The 18,230-nt window shown below is 44.5% G+C and overlaps 1 protein-coding gene and 1 long non-coding RNA gene across 4 annotated transcripts; one reads left to right on the top strand and one right to left on the bottom strand.

Moving 5' to 3' along the window:
* Positions 1 to 156: 156 nt before the first annotated feature.
* Positions 157 to 17,915, bottom strand: LOC6534377 (folliculin-interacting protein 1). 3 transcript variants are annotated; one of them, XM_039374023.1, is made up of 8 exons: positions 16,777 to 16,915; positions 6,971 to 7,102; positions 5,159 to 5,432; positions 3,898 to 4,923; positions 3,645 to 3,832; positions 1,425 to 3,585; positions 1,090 to 1,359; positions 157 to 1,031 (listed from the first exon to the last, which is right to left on the bottom strand). In XM_039374023.1, exons 2-8 carry the CDS (start codon positions 6,994 to 6,996, stop codon positions 825 to 827), a joined length of 4,152 nt encoding a protein of 1,383 aa, XP_039229957.1. In that variant the 5' UTR covers positions 6,997 to 7,102; positions 16,777 to 16,915; the 3' UTR covers positions 157 to 824. The 3 variants fall into 3 exon arrangements, with proteins under 3 accessions (XP_039229957.1, XP_002095055.1, XP_015050595.1); XM_002095019.3 differs by lacking the exon at positions 16,777 to 16,915 and adding an exon at positions 7,711 to 7,846; XM_015195109.2 differs by lacking the exon at positions 6,971 to 7,102 and having other exon boundaries at positions 16,777 to 17,915.
* On the top strand, positions 7,966 to 15,686 carry LOC120321476. The gene is made up of 2 exons (XR_005561105.2): positions 7,966 to 8,716; positions 8,818 to 15,686. It is a non-coding gene; the product is annotated as an uncharacterized LOC120321476 (long non-coding RNA).
* Positions 17,916 to 18,230: the final 315 nt, after the last annotated feature.

Raw genomic sequence — 18,230 nt, 5'->3', positions numbered from 1 at the left:
TTGGGGACTTTGGGAGCTAAAAAGTTGTGTTGAGCTAAGAGGAAAGTAAAGGGAATAAAATTTGTAAACAGTTCATAGAACTTTTCCATTATTTTTGTATATAGCAGATAAAGAAAACTCGCAGGTGGTTACTTCATTTTAAAATTGTATATTCTCCTTCAAAAATATATATACATATTTTTATTTGATTTGTTTGTTGTTTTAGTTGTTTTCTTGAATGCATTATACATATATAATTTTAGTAGCTGCACTGCATCCCTGGAGTATTCTAAACTTATTCAATTAATGCTACGATTATATTATTGCTGTCATAAATTATTAAATCTAAATCAAGCACTACAAAAGTGTGGGGCGGAGCAAGATATGTTTTGGCGATCGATCGATCCGATAGCAGCTCGTTTCGAGTGCTGCTAAGCCGGAGTCGTCATCATCATCGTCACCCTATCGCCAACACATTCTGGCCCGGCTAATTCTAACCCAGATGATTTACAATGCTTCTTCATGTGACCGCGATGAGTGGATGTGGTAAATTTCGATGAAAGACCCATTTACACTGGGCGATTACAATAGTCAGAAACCAATCGTTGCAGTTCAGATTGAATTGGTTTCGATCGAGGGCTACGGCTAAGCTACGGCTGAAAAACATATTCTGCATTTAGGCGCTAGATTCCTACACATATAAATATATCACAAAATCAGTGAAATTAAAATTCGCTGGAGTATTTGCTTGTTTCGCTTTGGATGATGCATGAGAAGAGCTCGTTGAAAACGTTGAGTGATAGAATGTTTGGCAATGTCCTAGCTCAGCAGACGGCAACAACATGTCACCTGAAGCTGATGCCGCACTTGCGGCTAATCTTGGGTGTGTGGATATATGCTACTGACAGCAGCAATGGTACATCGTTTTCGGACAACTGCAGCGGATTGGTAATGTCGCTCAGCCGGCACGGATCAGTCTCAAGCAGGAATGCTGCCAAAGTTTCCGACTGCAGGTAGATTTCCTGTAACTTCGACTCCAGAAACGACAAGCACTGAAACCAAATATTCCAATTAGCAAAGAAAATTCAGAAGTACATTTGCGGTAACTACCTCGTAGGCTGGTATGCCACCTGCATTCATGGCTTGTACGGTTTCCAGCATGCTGGAGACGAGCTGAGACATGCCGACAGGAGAACTCTGACCACCGGCATACGGAAACTGCTGCGTCTGAGATGAAATTAGCCGAACATCCCACTTGTCCATGTCCGCCACAATTGCTATGTTCTCCGCCGGCTGCGAGATTAGCGAGGCTGAGCGCGCAGCCAGAGCTAGATCCTCCCGCAGATGCATCTCCCACTTATTGGGCGGAGCACAAGTACCCTAAAACATTGCAAACAAAATACAATCAGTAAAGGCTCGAAATAAACCAAATGGCAATTTCCCACCTGCAATACCATGTCGGAGACGTAATGATCGCTGACGCTTAACAGCAGCGAGGGAATGAAGCCGGCACGCAGCTGGTCGCCCGGAGATTCGTCGTCCTGCGGCAATTCCTTGACGCCCGGAACAGGCAGTTTTAATAGCTGCTGGGACACATTGACCGCTGCACACTTGGCGGCCACCGAGGAGACGGAACTGCGTCCTGACGGAACCCGCTTGGGCTGCTGCTTGCGCAAGTACGTCGTCTGGATTTGGGTTGGAATCGTTGGAGTTAGTGGCTCGACTGACACAGTTGACTTTAGCGTGTCAATGGAGGCCGCCGAGTTTACAGATTGAATAGCCTTGGAGCTGAATCCATTACTATTCCCACTTTGATTGTAGCAGTGCATTTCATCGGTCTCGAACTCCAGCTCGGTGGCGTTGGAAGGTGTTTGGTTCCAGGTGGCCGATGTATTTAGGCCAACGCCGCTGCTGCATACTACGCAACGATCGCTATTCGCAGCCACTGGAGTTGTAGGAGGAAGCAGAGCGGCCGTGGAGCTACTGCTAGCAGCTAGTGTTGCCGTGCTATCGCTGCCCTTAAGGGCAGCCGCCTCGCTGGCCTCCAGTTTGGTTACTTTGTCCATTAGCAGATCATAGTTGGACATCAACAGATTCTTGCTCTTCATATAGTTGGTGGCTATTTGCGGATACTGTTCAAAGTTGAACTTCATACCCGAGTGCTTGCTTCTGTCGTGGGTGCGCTGATGTTGGGCACATAGCATCAAAGCGGGCTTAGAATCTTGATCTCCGCTCAGGTCCTCACTGCTCTTTTTCAGGTTGATCAATGGCTCATTATCGCCCAGTACGAAGACCACCCCATTGCCATTATCAGCCGATGTTTGTCGGCAGATGCCGTGCTCTCGCTCGATTAGCTTGTGACAGTGATCAAAGTGGATCTGCTCCTCCAGGCTAACGTTCTCTTTTATGGGCTCAATGCCCCAAGTCATGCGATCGCTCTTGCCCATGCTGTTCTGCGTTATCAAATCTGAGAGTGACAAATGCGAGGCGCGTCTTTCATGACTAAGGGACTCAAAGTCACCTACTCCTGTTTCTCCCGTCTTGCTCTGCTGTTGGTCCGGGTTTCCCTCAACCGAGTAGCTGCTGTTCCGTCGCTCTAGCTTGCGGTTGATGATCCGAATGCCCTGCTGCAGTTTGGCCAAATCGTTAAGACTCAGTCCCTCCGTTACACCTGCTATGTTCCAAAAGAAGTTCTTTTTCGGAGGAGCTTCCACGTGGTCTTCATAGTCGATGGCCTCGATGGCACCGTCGTCCACGGAACCCGTGCTTACAGAGCCAGTGCCGCTCGACTGCTCCTCCTCCATGCACAGCTCCACGTTATCCGGCGTGGTCACTGTCAAACGGATCCGGCCGTCTTTGCCAGTACGAAAGTACTGCTGTGTCTGCCGAGCCAGCAGCGTCTTCTTGTCAATACCTGTGTCCATTAAATAGTTTCCGATACGCAACTCCTGCTGTACAAAGTGAGAGTCTCGAAAGGCCAGCACAGTGGGAATCTCATTCTTTTTTAGTGTCTGCATGCCATCGCTGGCGTCCAGGGACCCTAGGTCCAATCCAGCTGGGTCCCCATCCTCGTTCTCCCTATCGTAACCGTTGAGTTCACCATTCTCATCGTCCGCATCATCAGCAATGGCATTCAGATTCTGTTTGCAGGTTGCCGCCCTGCTCAGTCCACGCTTCTGCGTCGGTGGACTCTTGTGCCTCTCCTGCGGACCCGATTGATTTTTAGTCTGGCTCTGGGCGACAAGGTCGTTAATCAGCTGCTTGTTAAAGTCCTCCCGCTTGGCCGCTCTTCGTACTTCGCTGCACCGGATAAAGTATGTGAGCACGTTTAGCAGCTTCTCTACCCAGAGCTTCTCTGCTCCACACACAATAGTGCGTGCTAGCTTGGGCGGCATGCCGATGGCTCCGTAAAGATCACCTAGTTGCGCCCACAGCGCATTGTACGGATGCTTCTGGGCAACTTGGAGTAGCTTTGCTCTCTGCTCAATGGCCGCCGCTGAGGCAGAGGACTCCGATCGGCGAGAACCGGCGCTGTTAAAGGCGGACACGGTGGCTACCCATCCGAGATGATGAGTAAGGATTCCCGTCAGCATTGTGCTAATAAAACTGCCATAAACAAATGTATAATTAGATCTAAATTTATAACCATCTAGTCATAGACTTACAAATTAGAGTCCTTAGTATCGGCGAAGGAGAGAAGGTCGCACAGCTCCTTTATGAATCTCTCGGCCACAGTCTTGGAGTACTTGCTGCCGCTGGTGGTGATGCTCAGCCAGACGGGCGTCTTGATGCGCGGGGCAGTAAAGAGATCGCTGAACCATTGTTGGGTATCCTGCCAGGCCTGGAACATGATCTAAAGTTCACACATAAATTCCTGATTAAATTAAATTCTACAGGGAATGTATGTGTGATCCTGACCTGTAGAAAGTTCTTGTGGTTGATGTAAGCCAGCTCTGTACTGGCTCTCAATCGACTAAGCATAGATTCCAGCAGGGCAATATGCTCACTGCAAAACAGCTCCATCTCCTCCTCGAAGGACTCGCTCATGGAGATACACACGGCCAGTCCCAGTTTCGCCCGCCGGCGCAGATTGGCCTGCCTCCTGCCCATTTCCGGATTGCTTCGCGTCTCATTCGCACAATAGCTCGCTCTCCGATACTGCGGTGGAGCCATTCCACCACCCTCGCTGCCTCCTCCAGCTCCGCCTCCTGCTGGTGCTGCCACCGGGCCATTTAATGCGTAATTGTCGCTAAGAAAGCCGATAAAATCGTTCTTGGAATGCTCGTTCTCGAAGGAGGTGCGCAAATTGCGCGAGATTCTTCGCTGCAGGCAGCCATCGCTGGCAAATCCGTCCAGGTAAGGAGACGACCCCGTATAGCACGCAGAGTCCATGCTCAGCTTCCTCATTGCCTCCGACTGATCCGAGAGGACGCTGCCCAAACTGCTCCGCGTGGATGAGTACTGATATGACCACTGATCCCCGCCTGCTGCACTCCCACTCCCACTAGCCGAATAGCCCGAGTCCGTGGCAGTGCTGTATGTTGATGAGTATCGAGGCCCGCTGGAGTCGATCGAATGAATCGACAGTGACTGCTGATCTGCCGGCGCCGCAGGAACGTCCAACGGTGGCGTCAAGCTCATCTGCCGACCCACACTCACGCTGAACGGCATCGAGAACGAGTTCATCGAGAGACCATCCATGGATCCGTGCTCGCTGGATATCGAAGTGCGCGGCGTGGCCAGGCTGTTCATGGAGAGCGTGGAGTAGGGTGACTGGCCAGATCCCCCATTGCTGGTGGGCGTCAGGTAGACCTGGGAGCACAGGATTCTGGCCGGTTCTGGCAGCCAGTGCACCTTCAAGGCCGTTCCGCAAAAGGACATCGGCAACGAGCCAAACACCATCTCGCCCACCGGCGTGATGTCGGCTCCCGAGGGTCGATTGTGCTGTTTAAAAATATAAAATTGATTAACTCAAAAGAAAGAAATCATAAATGATCTTTATAAATATATAATATGAACTCCGCCACTTCCGTATGTTGCAGTGAGTCATAGTTAACAATTTGCAGAACGAATTATGATGAAATTAAAACGGTCGTGATACTTCACTTTTACGAGCAGTGCATATTTTGGTTTTACACCTGGTCATAAGTTTGAATAGATTTCTTAATAGATGACTCACCTTATAGCCATACTCCGCGCACACCTCGATGAAATTGCTGCCATTGTTGGAATGTGTCTTCGACTGAATCTTGCCATTCTGCAGCGCGGTGTACTTCTCATTCTTAAGGAACTTTCCCCCACCATTCGTGCTGGATGACGATATGGATGCGGATGTGGCTGATGGGTCCTTGTGCGTCACCTTCTGGAGGGCATTCGAGTCGAAGAGCAATCGTCGGGTGTCATCCTCTTTGTAGAGCAGAACTCGCACCTGGCTGCCCTCGAAGGGGAATCGGCTGCAAAGAAGGGATCAAAGATAAGGTAAATAAATTTGGGAAACTAACTAAAGATGATTGTAATCACCAGTTGTGATTAGAATTCAGTACTGCAAAACGAGTGCAAAGATCATTCTTGTTATGCCCACTTTTATTTAATACTACCATACCAAATGCACTGTTTAAAACTCCCCCTCTTTTTAGTGCTGTATTATTTCCAAATGCACTGTTCAAAATTCACCCTCTGTCTAGTGCTGTATTAGTTCCACCGCCATTTTTCCATTTATTCGCCACACCTTCGCTGGCATTCGACACCGTTCACAATCGGGAATCTAGAGTTCCGGTTGAAGGTCGTCAAAATGCCACCCGCAGTTTCGCAGCCCAGCGGAGGTTCATTATAATGCGCACATCTCGAGCAGCTCTCGTATTTTGTGCTGTTCATTGTCGTCGATAAAATGGCAAATGCTATGCTCTATATATAGCGATCCTCAGTTGGCACGTGACGATTACTCATGCCCCCATTCGAGTGCTGTTCTGACAGCACTGTCTTCAAATCTTTTACAGCCCGAACAAGAACATCGAATGATAAGGCCGAGCAAAGCGTACTAATGCTGAACTTTGAACCCTCTGAAATGGGGGGAGTGAAGGTGTCCGTCCGGTAGTCACATGACGGCAAACTTGAATGTTAAATTAAACCAATTTATTTTTGCCGGTTCTATAATTGGCTGATCCAAGTAGCGCTGGCAAATGAGGTACATGTATATCTCGGCGGAACAGAACAGATAAAAGTTTGGGTTCTCAATGAACAAAATCTATTTTAAACCTAATTGTATTCAAACAAATGGCGGAGGTTAAACAAAAAATTGTTCAACATTTTAGGTAGTTTTAAATTCCCGCACACAACCATTACTTAAAAATATAATTGAAAAGGTGAGATATATTGTGTGAAATACAAAACCAATGAATAGTAGTGCATAATTCGTTGACAGGTCCTGTCGACGCTAATTATCTTCCGCTTCCTCCAATACCCGATACCCGAAACCCAAAACCCGATACCCAAAACCCGAAACCCATTCCAAATCCAATCCACTCCACATGGCAGACAAATCGGCAGCAGCGTACTCGATTTAAAGCTCGTACAACAGATTTGAGCTAATTAATTTAGTGGCTGTATAAATGGCTTGTCTAAGTAGCGCTAAGTTTGCAAAGGCGCCTTCTCTGAAATTAGCGCTATAATTAACAATTAGCCCAACTGATGATAGTCGTTTGCCGTTTCAGGGGGTGGGGATGGGCTAAATGGTGGGGGGAGTGGGCGAACTAGTTTTAGAGCTTAATAAATGTTTTACTGCCCTGCGATAAGAAGGGGGGAGACCGCACGCACGTCGATTACGAAGGTGTTTTTTGGTTTTAGGTCGGTCACGAGGGCCCCTGATATAGTGGATATATTGTGGTGGTCTGGCCAGCACCGCACTGGACTGCACCGGCGGCCTCTTTGTTGTCCTCGGACTGTCCAATGTCCGGCTATCCCGGACCGAAGCCAATTTATTGACCGTGCTTACTTGGATTTGAAGGGCGGCGTATGCATGCGACAAAGGCTAATTCCAACTGCAGCTTCGCGATAGCGCCGGAAAGTGTCTGGCCGGAAAGTTCCGTAGTTACAGGTTGTACTTGTCCAACTCGACCTTGCCTATCTAGAATTTCATAACAGAAAAATTCCTCATTTAATTTGGTAGTAACTCCTCCTTAAGCCCCGCAATTTGGGAACCTAAATGCATAATGTGATAAAATATCTATAATTTCGCAATAATCTATATAATTAAATGGGTAACAAAATATTTATACTTTATGATCGATTATTAACAATAATACATTTTACATGAATTAGCCTTTTTATCTGGGGAATTTACTTTAAAAATTCAACAATAAGTACTTAGCAAATATTTATATCTGGAGCTCTTCACATCAAGACCAAATTGATAATTTCAATTGAAAACGTAAACAATTTCTGTATTTACTAACAAGTCACAAATTAATTCAAAAAATGCTTTTTAAAATAAGTTTTTAAAGAACTAAAAAAAAATGTGTAAAATGTAATCCCTTATTTTATTATTAAACTTTTCAATTGGAAATGAAAATTGTGTTTGAATATTAAATTATATTTTGCTCATTAAATGGCGTTTCGTTGTTCATATTTATTTTAATCTTTTGCAATCTTTAGTTTCCAAGGTTGGAGTACAATTTCTAGTTAATTTTCGATTTCAGCCCTTTGGAGTTGGACAAGTTAAACTGTAACATTTACCGTTGGACCGCCGATTAGCGCGGACGGACGACGCGTCGATATCTTTATGAACGCGATGCTAGTCAGCAAATGAAGTTCAAGGCGCTCGCGATCGCACTGGGAGTATATAGCACTGGGAGAACTGGGGAACCGAACTGGGAACGGGGACTGAAAAGCCCAGGTCCCGTGCCCAATCGTCAGAGCGAGACGAGCGGCGAGCTCACTCGCATATGCATTATAATAAGGCCTGCCTGTGTGCCTTCCAATCGATATATATATACTGGTGTATGTATGTTCATATGGAGGCACACCAAGGCCTTACATACAGACGAGGGGGCAGTACGCTGAAACACTCATGCAGATAATACAAGCAACGATCCTCAACGAGGCGACTTCGGGGCCGCGACATGGGGCATCCAAATTGGAGCGCTGCTCACATGATTTCTCGGACCCATCCCCATTCGTTCGTCCAGCTGCGCACCCAAACCAAACCGAACATAACCGAACCGAATCCGATTCCGAATCCGATTCCGAGTCCGAATCCGAGTCCAAAACCCCCGAGTGGAATCCAAAATCGGACGAGCATCATGTGGCCACCATTTGTAGCTTGTCATAGACTGATGTGTTAATATGTTGTTTAAAAATTTCCAAAAAAAAAAAATAAATAAAAATTTAAAAAATAACCCTAAATACACACATATATGAGAAAGAGAAAGGAAAAACATTTGTGCAAAATTCAAGAGCCAGCGATGAATGATTGTTTGATGGATTAGTTGAAAGACAGACATGTGGCCAAATTTAATAACAACGTTAAAGACATTCCTCAACGGTTTTGTGACGAAGGTTAAATGCCCTAGGGAATGTAATTATCCAAGTTATTTTCAGGCTTTCAAAAGCTTGTTTTGGATTTTTATCAAAGCCTGGACAATACGAACTTACAATGAATCAGAAATTCCCAGATAAAGTCAACTAATTCGGACTTCTGGTTAAAGTACTATTTTGTACTATCATGTAATAAATAGAAAGAGTAAGCCTTTTTTAATAATAATAAAACATATTATAGTTTCCAAATATATTTGTTGAATTCAGATAGGAATGTAGACACCCCACTGCTTTATTATTTTGCAGGGTGCTAGTGATTGCCCACCCAAATGGACTTTGTCAGCAGCCCTGATCTTTGGGGCACTACGAGTACGTGAGCATTTGAGGCCAGAAAGCCAGATGCCAAAAGGCACAGGGCTGCTGACCCAAGATGGCCAAGATGGAGATGGAGTACGGAGGAGATCAGCGCGAAAACAATTATCGAAAGGCCGCTAAGTTGACTTATCGCTCGAAGAGGCGGCTGCGTTGTTTGTTTAGATATTTTTGCCTTAGCTTTTATTTTCATTATTTCTGAGGGAGCAGGGCAGGGAAGGGATGGGGGGTATGGGGGGGCGGGGCACTCGCTGGGATCACATGCTTTTTCAGCTACGCAAGCAAAACAAAAGCGAGCCACAGCCAAACAATATTAAGCAAATAAATACATTCATACATAAATACGGGCGGGCATGCATAATGAACGAAGACAAGAACAACACACGCTTCCCCCGATCCGCCGATCATATAGCCCTCTCTTTCGGGGGTGGTTCTGTGCAGTGCAGAACTATATACACTATACTATATAGGAATATTTTGATTGATACGGCCAGGTGTACTTATGGGGGATGTAAGGCGGAGTGGAGTGCCACTCGAGTGGGCACGGGCGTTATCGGGCTTTGCCTGGATTATGTTTTGATTAGCCCTTGGATACTCCACTGCGCCACACTGATTGATATGGGAAATCGCTGGCAATTGATATGTCCCAGACTTTTAGCTTTTGGCTTTTGGCTTTTGGCTATTGGCACGGCCACCGTTCCACACACGAGCATGCACAATACAAAGCCAGAGTGATAAACAGAGAGTAAAGGCGCACAATTGTAATTAAATCAGCATCTGTTAATGACTTTACAGAGCGTGTCTGGCCGTCTGATTCTCCCTGTCTGCGGATTTTGCACTGAGAGAAACCAAAGCGCTCTAAAGCATTTGTTCATTTTTCGCTGCGGAAATTTCTAGAGCTGCAAAATTCCTTAGACTTTCTTACTTGGCAAAATACAAGCACTTAGATATGTAATCAAATGAAACGAAGAACCTCGTTAACACTTTTTTATGAGAGTTTGTATGAAGATTTCCACCAATTTTAACCAAGGTTCGGCCTTCAAGGATAGACTTCTTGCTAGCAGATGCCACTTTTTCCCCCAGTGTTCGTCTTTCCGTGTGAGTGAGTGAAAGAGAGCGTGGCAAATAAACACAGATTTCCAAAGCGACGACAGCACAGCCAACAAAGCCTCTCGGGGCTGGCGGGGCGGGGCGGGAAGGCAAGGCGGCGGCAAAAGCGAAACAACAACCAGTTGCTCCATCCATACAACAAGTCACATGACCCAACCAACCAACCAACCGACCGACCGACCGTCCAACAACGATGATGGCGATGGCGATGGAGACGTTGGCGTTTGGCTACGACAATGGGTATATATAATGTATAAATATATATATATACGGTATAACGGCAGCTGCGCCCAGCAAATTGACTATCATTATCACAGGGCCCATTATAAGCAGTTATGCACACACAAATAAATCCAGTAGACACACGTCCGCACAGTCGAACGACCTTCACCCCGTCCTTTTGGATCGCGAAAAATCGAATGTCAAGTTCAAAGCAATTGGCAATATCCCCAAAGGCCACTCGCACTCTTTGGAACACCACAAATTTATCAGTCAGCCAGCCAGGCAAACAAAAAAAAAAAAGAAGAAATAAACTACAAAAAATAAACACAAACAAGAGTCGTCGTCCGTCGTCGTCGTCGTCGTCGCAGCCGCTCACAATACTAATGAGCAAATGACGACAAAAATATCGAGTGATTTTCATTGTCACTTGAGACCAATGCAAACAGACCCGGAAAAGTCAGGTGGGGTGCCAAGAGGAGGAGGTGGAGGTGGAGGTAAGGACAGGCGCAATCAATCAATGAAAGTTCCCAGGTAACCAGAGCCACACACAAGTGCCAGCATTGTGCACTTGTTTCCACCTGGCAAACACAACGTGACTCAGGAACAAGCCAACTTCTGTCCAGGTGAGCTCATGGCCCAAATGTCAACAAGTCAAGAGTCAGAGTCACAGAAAGATGACGGAATACTAAATACGGAATACGGAATTCGGAATCCGGTGATCGCACATCAGCGATGGTATCAAACCTGAAAGCAATACTTCCGTCATCTGGCGAATAAATACATAGATCGTTACAGCAGCAGAAGGAATCAGTAAAAATGGTTTCATTCAGCAATCTGGGATCAGGGATTAATGGAAACATTTACATTAACAAGCACGATCGAAGGGAAAATAATAGCCGGACCTTGCAGATAAGGCGGAACCACCAAGTGCCCTGTAAGCTACCATATAAGCAGTTTTACAACCCAGAATCATGTGGCTAGCTTGGTGAAAAATTCCATTTGCCGATTGCTTATTAATAACGCAGTCCTTATAACTTTTTTTCTTAGTAGACATTAAAGTTCCTTTACAGAAATTTGGTTCATTGAATGGAATAAACTAAGCAAAGAAATGTATAAATTAAGCATAGAAACTATGATATGAATTATGACCTATTTGCAATATTTGCCTAATACAATAATAAATTGTGTTTTATTGTCGGGCTTGTAAATCATAATTTTACAATCAAATTTGTCTGTGGAGTCCTAAACTAAAGACCGCACATAAATCTCAAGCGAAGCATAAAAATGATCTGTGAAGTTTAAAACCCAAGTTGAATACCCTTAAATCACATTAGGTATTCACTGTTTTAAGCTTTCTATCTGGAATTTAACGATTCAAACAGTTAAGGTTCGGCGAAAAGGTAATAAACAGATATAGTCATCCTCATTATTCACACTTCTGTGTGCACAGCTCGCACAGTATGAATTTCCATAATTCCGTGAAGTAACAGGCGAGTGTAATCTTAGGTGTTTTTGGCCATAACCATAATGCCCCCGTGATTCGATGAGCGTTAGGATTGTTAGGATTGGGCCTAAGGCAATGGCAAACAGTAGTTTAAGTAGAACCGTGTGCATGGGCCATTGAAAACTATTCGGAAATCCTGCCCCCCTGGAATATTTCACCTATAAGGTGTCTCGTTGAGCTTCCGTTAATGGAGCTCTGGGCTTAGGCACTTGGGGCTCTTATTTTGTTTGTCCAGCTCATTGATACAAGGCGGCGGCAGGCAGTGGAAAACAAAAGCGTTTTGTCAACTGATAATGGGTGAAAACAGGGCCATTCCACAGACAGAGAAGCGCTAATGTCTACACTGCCAGATAGCTAGAGTGAGAATTCAAGTGCAAATGCGATTTGCCATATACTGATATGACACAACACCTTACCTGTATCACACTTTGGAGTTAGGTCTTTATAATCCTCTATTTCTAACAATAAATACCATTGACAGCTCCATAATAAAATTATTTTGTTTTTTCTTTAACTCAAGTTCAAATTATTAAAGCTCAATGTTAATCCGATTAGGATATCAAGCAATAAGAAGTTTAGCAATTGGGAATTATTATTATAAGATGAAAAGAAAGAGAAATTCAGCCTTGACATCTAACATATTGTTCTTGTGTTTTGGAGATATGTATTGTATTATTTTGTTTTATTTATTTGTGTTGATACACACTTTTTGTTGATAATTAAATTAACATTTAATTAATAAATATTTAATGCTGTGCTAAAAAATGTGGTAATAATCGGAATGAACTGGATTAATACAATGTAATTATTTAAATGGAATGTACATTTAGATTTCTTGATCAATTTATTTTAAAATTGAATAAGGTAAGCTTTGTTTTTCCAAGTGCACCTGCTATCGGAACGGGTCCCGAGGCAACAACAAAAACTGGATACGCGACGTCGTCGACGAATCACTACTCATATGACTTGGCAGACCACGCGACTTCGCACATGAAGCACCACATCACCACACCGCCGCACCGCCACATCGTCACATCGCCACCTAGTCCCCCCCTTCCCTTCCACTCGAAGTGCTGCCATTTAAATGTGCTGATTTCTGTTTGCACATAACTAAAGTTTGTGTGCCGACTGCTCCGCAGGCAAAAACGCGTACATATTTAATTGCACTGATGATGTTGACGGATGGTGGATGGTGTGGGGGGCAGGCAGGGCAGGGGATCCATGTGATAGGTATAACACCTCTCCTGACTTGTGGCCCACGGCCCACAGCAAACTAGAGCCAGACACCCAGGCACCTGGCCAATTACTATACTACTCTATTACGGTTCGTCGCATCGTAACGCTACGGCCCATGTAATAAGTTCACACCTGCTGCGATCCAACCACTTTGATTGATGTCTGGCCGGCCGGCTTGCCGGCGACTGTTTGGCCATTCAATTGGCGGGCAGTTATCAAAAACTATTAATGAATTCTCGTTCCCTCCCCAATTTACGACTCATTTGCCTAAGGCTCTAAGTGAAATCATCCATAATGGTTCATTCAGAGCGGTGAATTTTTTTGTGGAAGATTGATATGTGTGGCTTTGTTTGATCGCCAATCGAACGCGATTTTATTGTGTGCCACACGTGCCTGAAGCCCTCGGCCCACGGACCATAATGAGACTTTGTTGGGCCAAAGTTTTCCACAAAAGGTGCTAATTCGCTGGATTTGCGTAGCTGGATGCGATGCGATGAGATGTGGTGGGTATTCGTATTCATGTGAAAGTCCAGCGATCGATCGACAGCTTGCGAATCGCACTTCGTAGATCGCAAGGCGATTGTGCGAGTACGAAATCACAGTTTGTATATAGCCTGAAATCCCCGGACTTATCGGGAATTAATACCAGCTCGCTAATAACGGATATATGTATTTTTGGACGCCATATGTGGTGGATATCGGGCGAATGACTTGCGAATTGGGTTAAGGAATGCGCGCCTTCAAAGGCACATGATGCCAGGCGTCTGGTTTTGGATTTATTCGCTTTTGTGTCATGCATACACTTCGAGGCGAATTTAAGCAAAAAACTGTCATGTGACTAACTGGCTAGCAAATGTCTAAACATGGTCATGACGACGGGGTCCAAAGGAAATGATTCACCCCTTCCCGCACGATTGATTCACCCCAGGTGTCCGGACCTTGATTTCCAGCATTTCACCATTTCACAATTTCTTAATTATACACAAGTGTCATGAGTTTTTGGTGTTATTTTCTTTATTTTTTTTATTTTCGCCAGCTTTTTTATTCTTAGCTCTCTCGGCCTATCAGAGGAGACCGAAAGTATTTTTAAATCATTTCTTTTGTGCCCCGTGGAAATATGAACGATAAGTGGAGGTTCAGATTCTGTCGTGGAAATTTACCCAAGCGTGCTGTCGTAATTTATTGTCGTCACCCAACTAAATTAAGCAAATAAACAAATACATTTATTTGGCCCGAGTGGAGTTTTTAACTGCTATTAGTGTAAACGTTTGTTTAGTTTACAGCGAAACCGAAAAAACCTGACCTAGTACAAAGATAGCGGCGAATAGGGGGTGTTTCGGGGGCTAATTTGAGGGGGAGTTAGTCGGACCGGCTGTCTACACCTTACAGGTTTTTGCATTTATTGTTAGAATTATTCTCCAAGTGTGAGAGCGTGTGTGCCTGTGGGCAAAGTGCAAAAACCCCAAAAGCTGGCGACGCTTAATTAGCAGAGTGAAAAGTTTCTATCACGTGATGGCGATGGCGAATGTTGGCGACAAGCGCGGCCATAAATGTATATACGGCCCGAATATTGGTCAATACACACTCGAATCTGACAATTTCACCATTATGCTATATATATTTTAAACGCCAGCTTGGCGTCTGACCGATAAGGCGGCCGATTGACAGCGTCGACGAGGCGCTAATCGAGTTAGCCGGGCAACGGGGGCCCTCAGCTTAGTGGCCCCAAAAATAAATGGGCAAACGATTGAAATATTTTATGGGCCATGTCAGCAATGGTCTCCGAAATTCGTTATCCATTAGGTTTTTTTGCATATCGACAGTTTGATATCATCGTGAGTGGTTGAAATACGGGTTTAGATCGTTATCAAACTGAAGTGATTAGAACTTGTATTAAATAAATGCGAATACGAAAACGAATTTCGTTGTATAGAGAGATTTATAACAGAGAAAACGGATCTAATATTCTAACTATGTTTGTTAAGCTGAGAAACAAAGAGCATCGGTTAAAAAATAATACAAGAAAAGCAGAACGCATCCTTGAAACTGAATAGCTCTCTTGCCAACTTTATGTACATTAAAACCTTCATAAAACTAAACAAACAAATAAGTTTTCGGAGAACTGTAATCTTATCCGCTTTGATTTCGCTAAAATGTTATACGAAACAGTAAGAGGTGTCAGTGATATTGCGTTCCTAGAAAAGCGGTCGTAGGTGTTTCCGCCAGTTAACCGTTAACAAAGCATCCCGCAATCACAGTCCCATTCACACTCGCAGTCACAGCAACAGCAACAGGAACCAAAACCACAATCAGAGCCCACGCACAAGTCAAGCAAAGTGTCAGATATAAACATTGTAAAGCGTATGCAGCAGCATACATAAGTAAATAGTGTAATAAATAATAATGAAATGAGAATTAAGCGAAAAGGCAACAAAAACAATGCGCCGCGCCAACAACAAAATGTGTATGACATAATAATCACGAGAGCAGGCCGCGACCGCCGATTAGCAAGTCATGTGATTCGCTTTTATTTACATTTGCGCCTGACGTTGCCTCCGCCTTACCCCGCCACGCCCCCGTAAAAGTGTACCAACGTTCGCCTACGTCTGCGTGAGTGCGAGCGAGAGGGTTAGCGCGCACGAAGCGATAACGATGAGAGCCGAGAACGAACCGATCGATCTTGGGCCAGAGAGGAGAGGTGCAAAAGGCGTGGGGAGAGGCAGAGCATAGTGGGGCACAATTATTTGCGCGCGCAGCTCGATCGATGGGTGTGGAGCCATGCGAGCGAAAGAAACGGCAACGACCAAACATCAACGCAGCTCCTCGCACACATGCACCCACCATGACTACCCAATATGCACTGCTGGGGGTGTTGGGTGATTTAGGGTTTGTTGTTGGTTTCTTCTTGGAGCTGCTTGTGGTGCAGGCTATCGTTATCGATATAAGTACAGTGGAGCAGCCAAATGTGGTTAGACCACAGCAAGAACCACAAATATGAATTTAATGCGCAATAAAGAAAATAAGCTGAAAAATAAACATGCAATTTTAAAACTTATTTTATAAATTACAAAAAATAAAGAAATCAGATCAAAAAAAAATTTGGAATTTTAAAAATTTTAATTTCACAAGATCTTTAAAATAACTGTTAAAACGCCATATCGCAAAATGACTCTACAAATGCAAGGAAATAGTAATAATCCTTCTTAACAGCAAGCAAGCACCTGAAAATGGAATTTCTTGCAAAAACAGATCAGGTAGCTTGTGTGCTCTTTAAGAAGAGCACACTGTGATTCTTACAACAACAGAGGGACAAGGCAAGAAACCAAGATAATGCCCCTTCTTTGTGACGTTTTCGAGACAGCTGCAAACGCATCTGTGTAATCCCCAAGATTTTGCTTTCACTGCTATTTCACTGCGGATTTGCGTCCATTGATGTTGGCCAGACTTGCGGACCAAATTGAAAAAGGCAGGCGGCGTACGTGACGATGATTAGTGCATGCCGAATTTGTGTGCTGGGTTATCGTCCTCGTTTTACTCTTTGCCAATTTGCGTACGAACCACGGAAGGAGGAGAAAGAGGAAGCGCAGGTGGTGCACGAGAGAGGAACATGAGTGGAGGTGGTGGTGGAGTAGGGGGGTAGTTGTATGTATAGTGTGAAACGCATCATGAGAACGCCTTTTCGCACGTCTCTCTTTGTGCGAGTGTGTTTCCGAGTAATTTCGCAGCTGCACCTATTTTCTCCCCTTTGCTGTGCGCGCATTTTATCGATACACTAATACCGGGTGTTAGGCAGTTTTGTTGTTAAAAAGATAAACACTTACCTTAGATAATTTCGCGAAGTTTGTTTTGTAGCTTTTGCGGACGACGAACTATTGCCAGCAGAGGCCGTGGCAGCGATGCCGGCAGAGGCGTGAGTTGTACGTGCCGGCAATGTTGTTGTAGCGGGGGTTGATGTTCCTGTAGTTGCTGTTGTTGTTTGGCTATTAATTAGCGCTGCTGCTGCGGACGCTGCGGTCAGCGTGGGTGCTGCCGCTAAATTCGCGGGTGCTGTTGGTGTTGCCGACGGAAAGAAGAGTTTATTCAATAGGGCCATAATAAGACACGGTGTGCGCAATCTGTTAGCAAACACATCTGGCCAATCGAAATCTCAGAATCGAAGATCGAATATTGAATTTATTTATTTTTTTGTTTGGAAATGGAAATAAAACACAGACAAGTACACACACAAGCGCGCACTTTTCGCTTTCCTTGGAATGAGTAGTTGATGCTATGCCTTGTTGTTGCCGAGAGAGACGTCTACCGTTACACGCGCGCCTGCCAGAGCGAGATGGCGGATGCTGCACAATCAAATCCAAAACTTTCGCTTTGCACTTTTCTTTCTTGCACTGCTTCTGATCTATCTTATTTCTTTCTGTACACAAACACACATACACTTGCAGTGGAATTTATTTGATTGAACAAAAACAATATATGGCTATTTTTGTGTTATTTTCGCGAATCGGCAGCGGAAACGACACAGGTTCTTTACCGTTCCACATCGAAATGAGAACCGAATATCGCTGGCGTCCGCTTTAAAAAGTTTGCAAGAGACGCGTCGCAGTCGTCAAATGTGTGTGAGTAAAAGAGAGGGAGAGCGGCAGCAGCGTTTAAAGAGCGCCGTATGTGTGTGTAAATGGTTTTCTGTCGTTGCTACCAATGCGAGCTTCTTTTGGCCAATGCACACTTTTTTGTTGTCATTTACTCACTTCCCACTTCCTGCCCACCTTTTTCACAGTCTTTCTTTTGATTCTCAGATCAAAGTCAAGTCACTTATTTTAATTGAACACTTTGCGGCTCTGTTTGCTCTCCCTCGAGATGTTACATTCTGGTTTATGGACTGGCCCAAAGGTTGGTCTTTGATCTTAACGCTTTGCGCTGACTGTTTGGCCTTTATTTACAATCCCAAACACAAACAACAAAAGAGCATTTTGCAACGCGAAGTTGGCCGCAGCTGCGCGCCAGTGTGTGCACTTCTAGATGTGGAAGTATGATGGCATTTTTAGGGTTTATTTTAAGTGCTACCACAACAATTGGCGTGCGTTTAACGGAAATTCGAAAATTCTTGTTTAAATTTTGTGGCTGGTTAAGCATTAAAAAAAAAATCTATATATGTCTGATGTTGTTTACTTTTTCAAATACCTTTATTGCACAGAAGTTGTACTTAGTACTACTTTGCGATCCATGATTACGATTAAATAAATGGTGAAGATAATTTTAATTTTAAATTGTTGAACTT

The sequence above is a fragment of the Drosophila yakuba genome, chromosome 3L (genome assembly GCF_016746365.2).
Source record: "Drosophila yakuba strain Tai18E2 chromosome 3L, Prin_Dyak_Tai18E2_2.1, whole genome shotgun sequence".
NCBI classification, from domain to species: Eukaryota; Metazoa; Arthropoda; class Insecta; order Diptera; family Drosophilidae; genus Drosophila; species Drosophila yakuba.
Note: the sequence above shows the minus strand (reverse complement) of the source record. Positions and strands in the feature narration are given on the sequence as shown.

Bases quoted from the DNA above. Each gene is read 5' to 3' on its own strand.
- LOC6534377 (XM_015195109.2), bottom strand. From the start codon at position 17,048: ATGGCCCTATTGAATAAACTCTTCTTTCCGTCGGCAACACCAACAGCA. The intron at 3,833-3,897 runs GTCAGGATCACA...TGTGAACTTTAG, and splicing joins ACCACAAGAACTTTCTACAG to ATCATGTTCCAGGCCTGGCA. The intron at 1,360-1,424 runs GTGGGAAATTGC...GCAATGTTTTAG, and splicing joins TCTCCGACATGGTATTGCAG to GGTACTTGTGCTCCGCCCAA.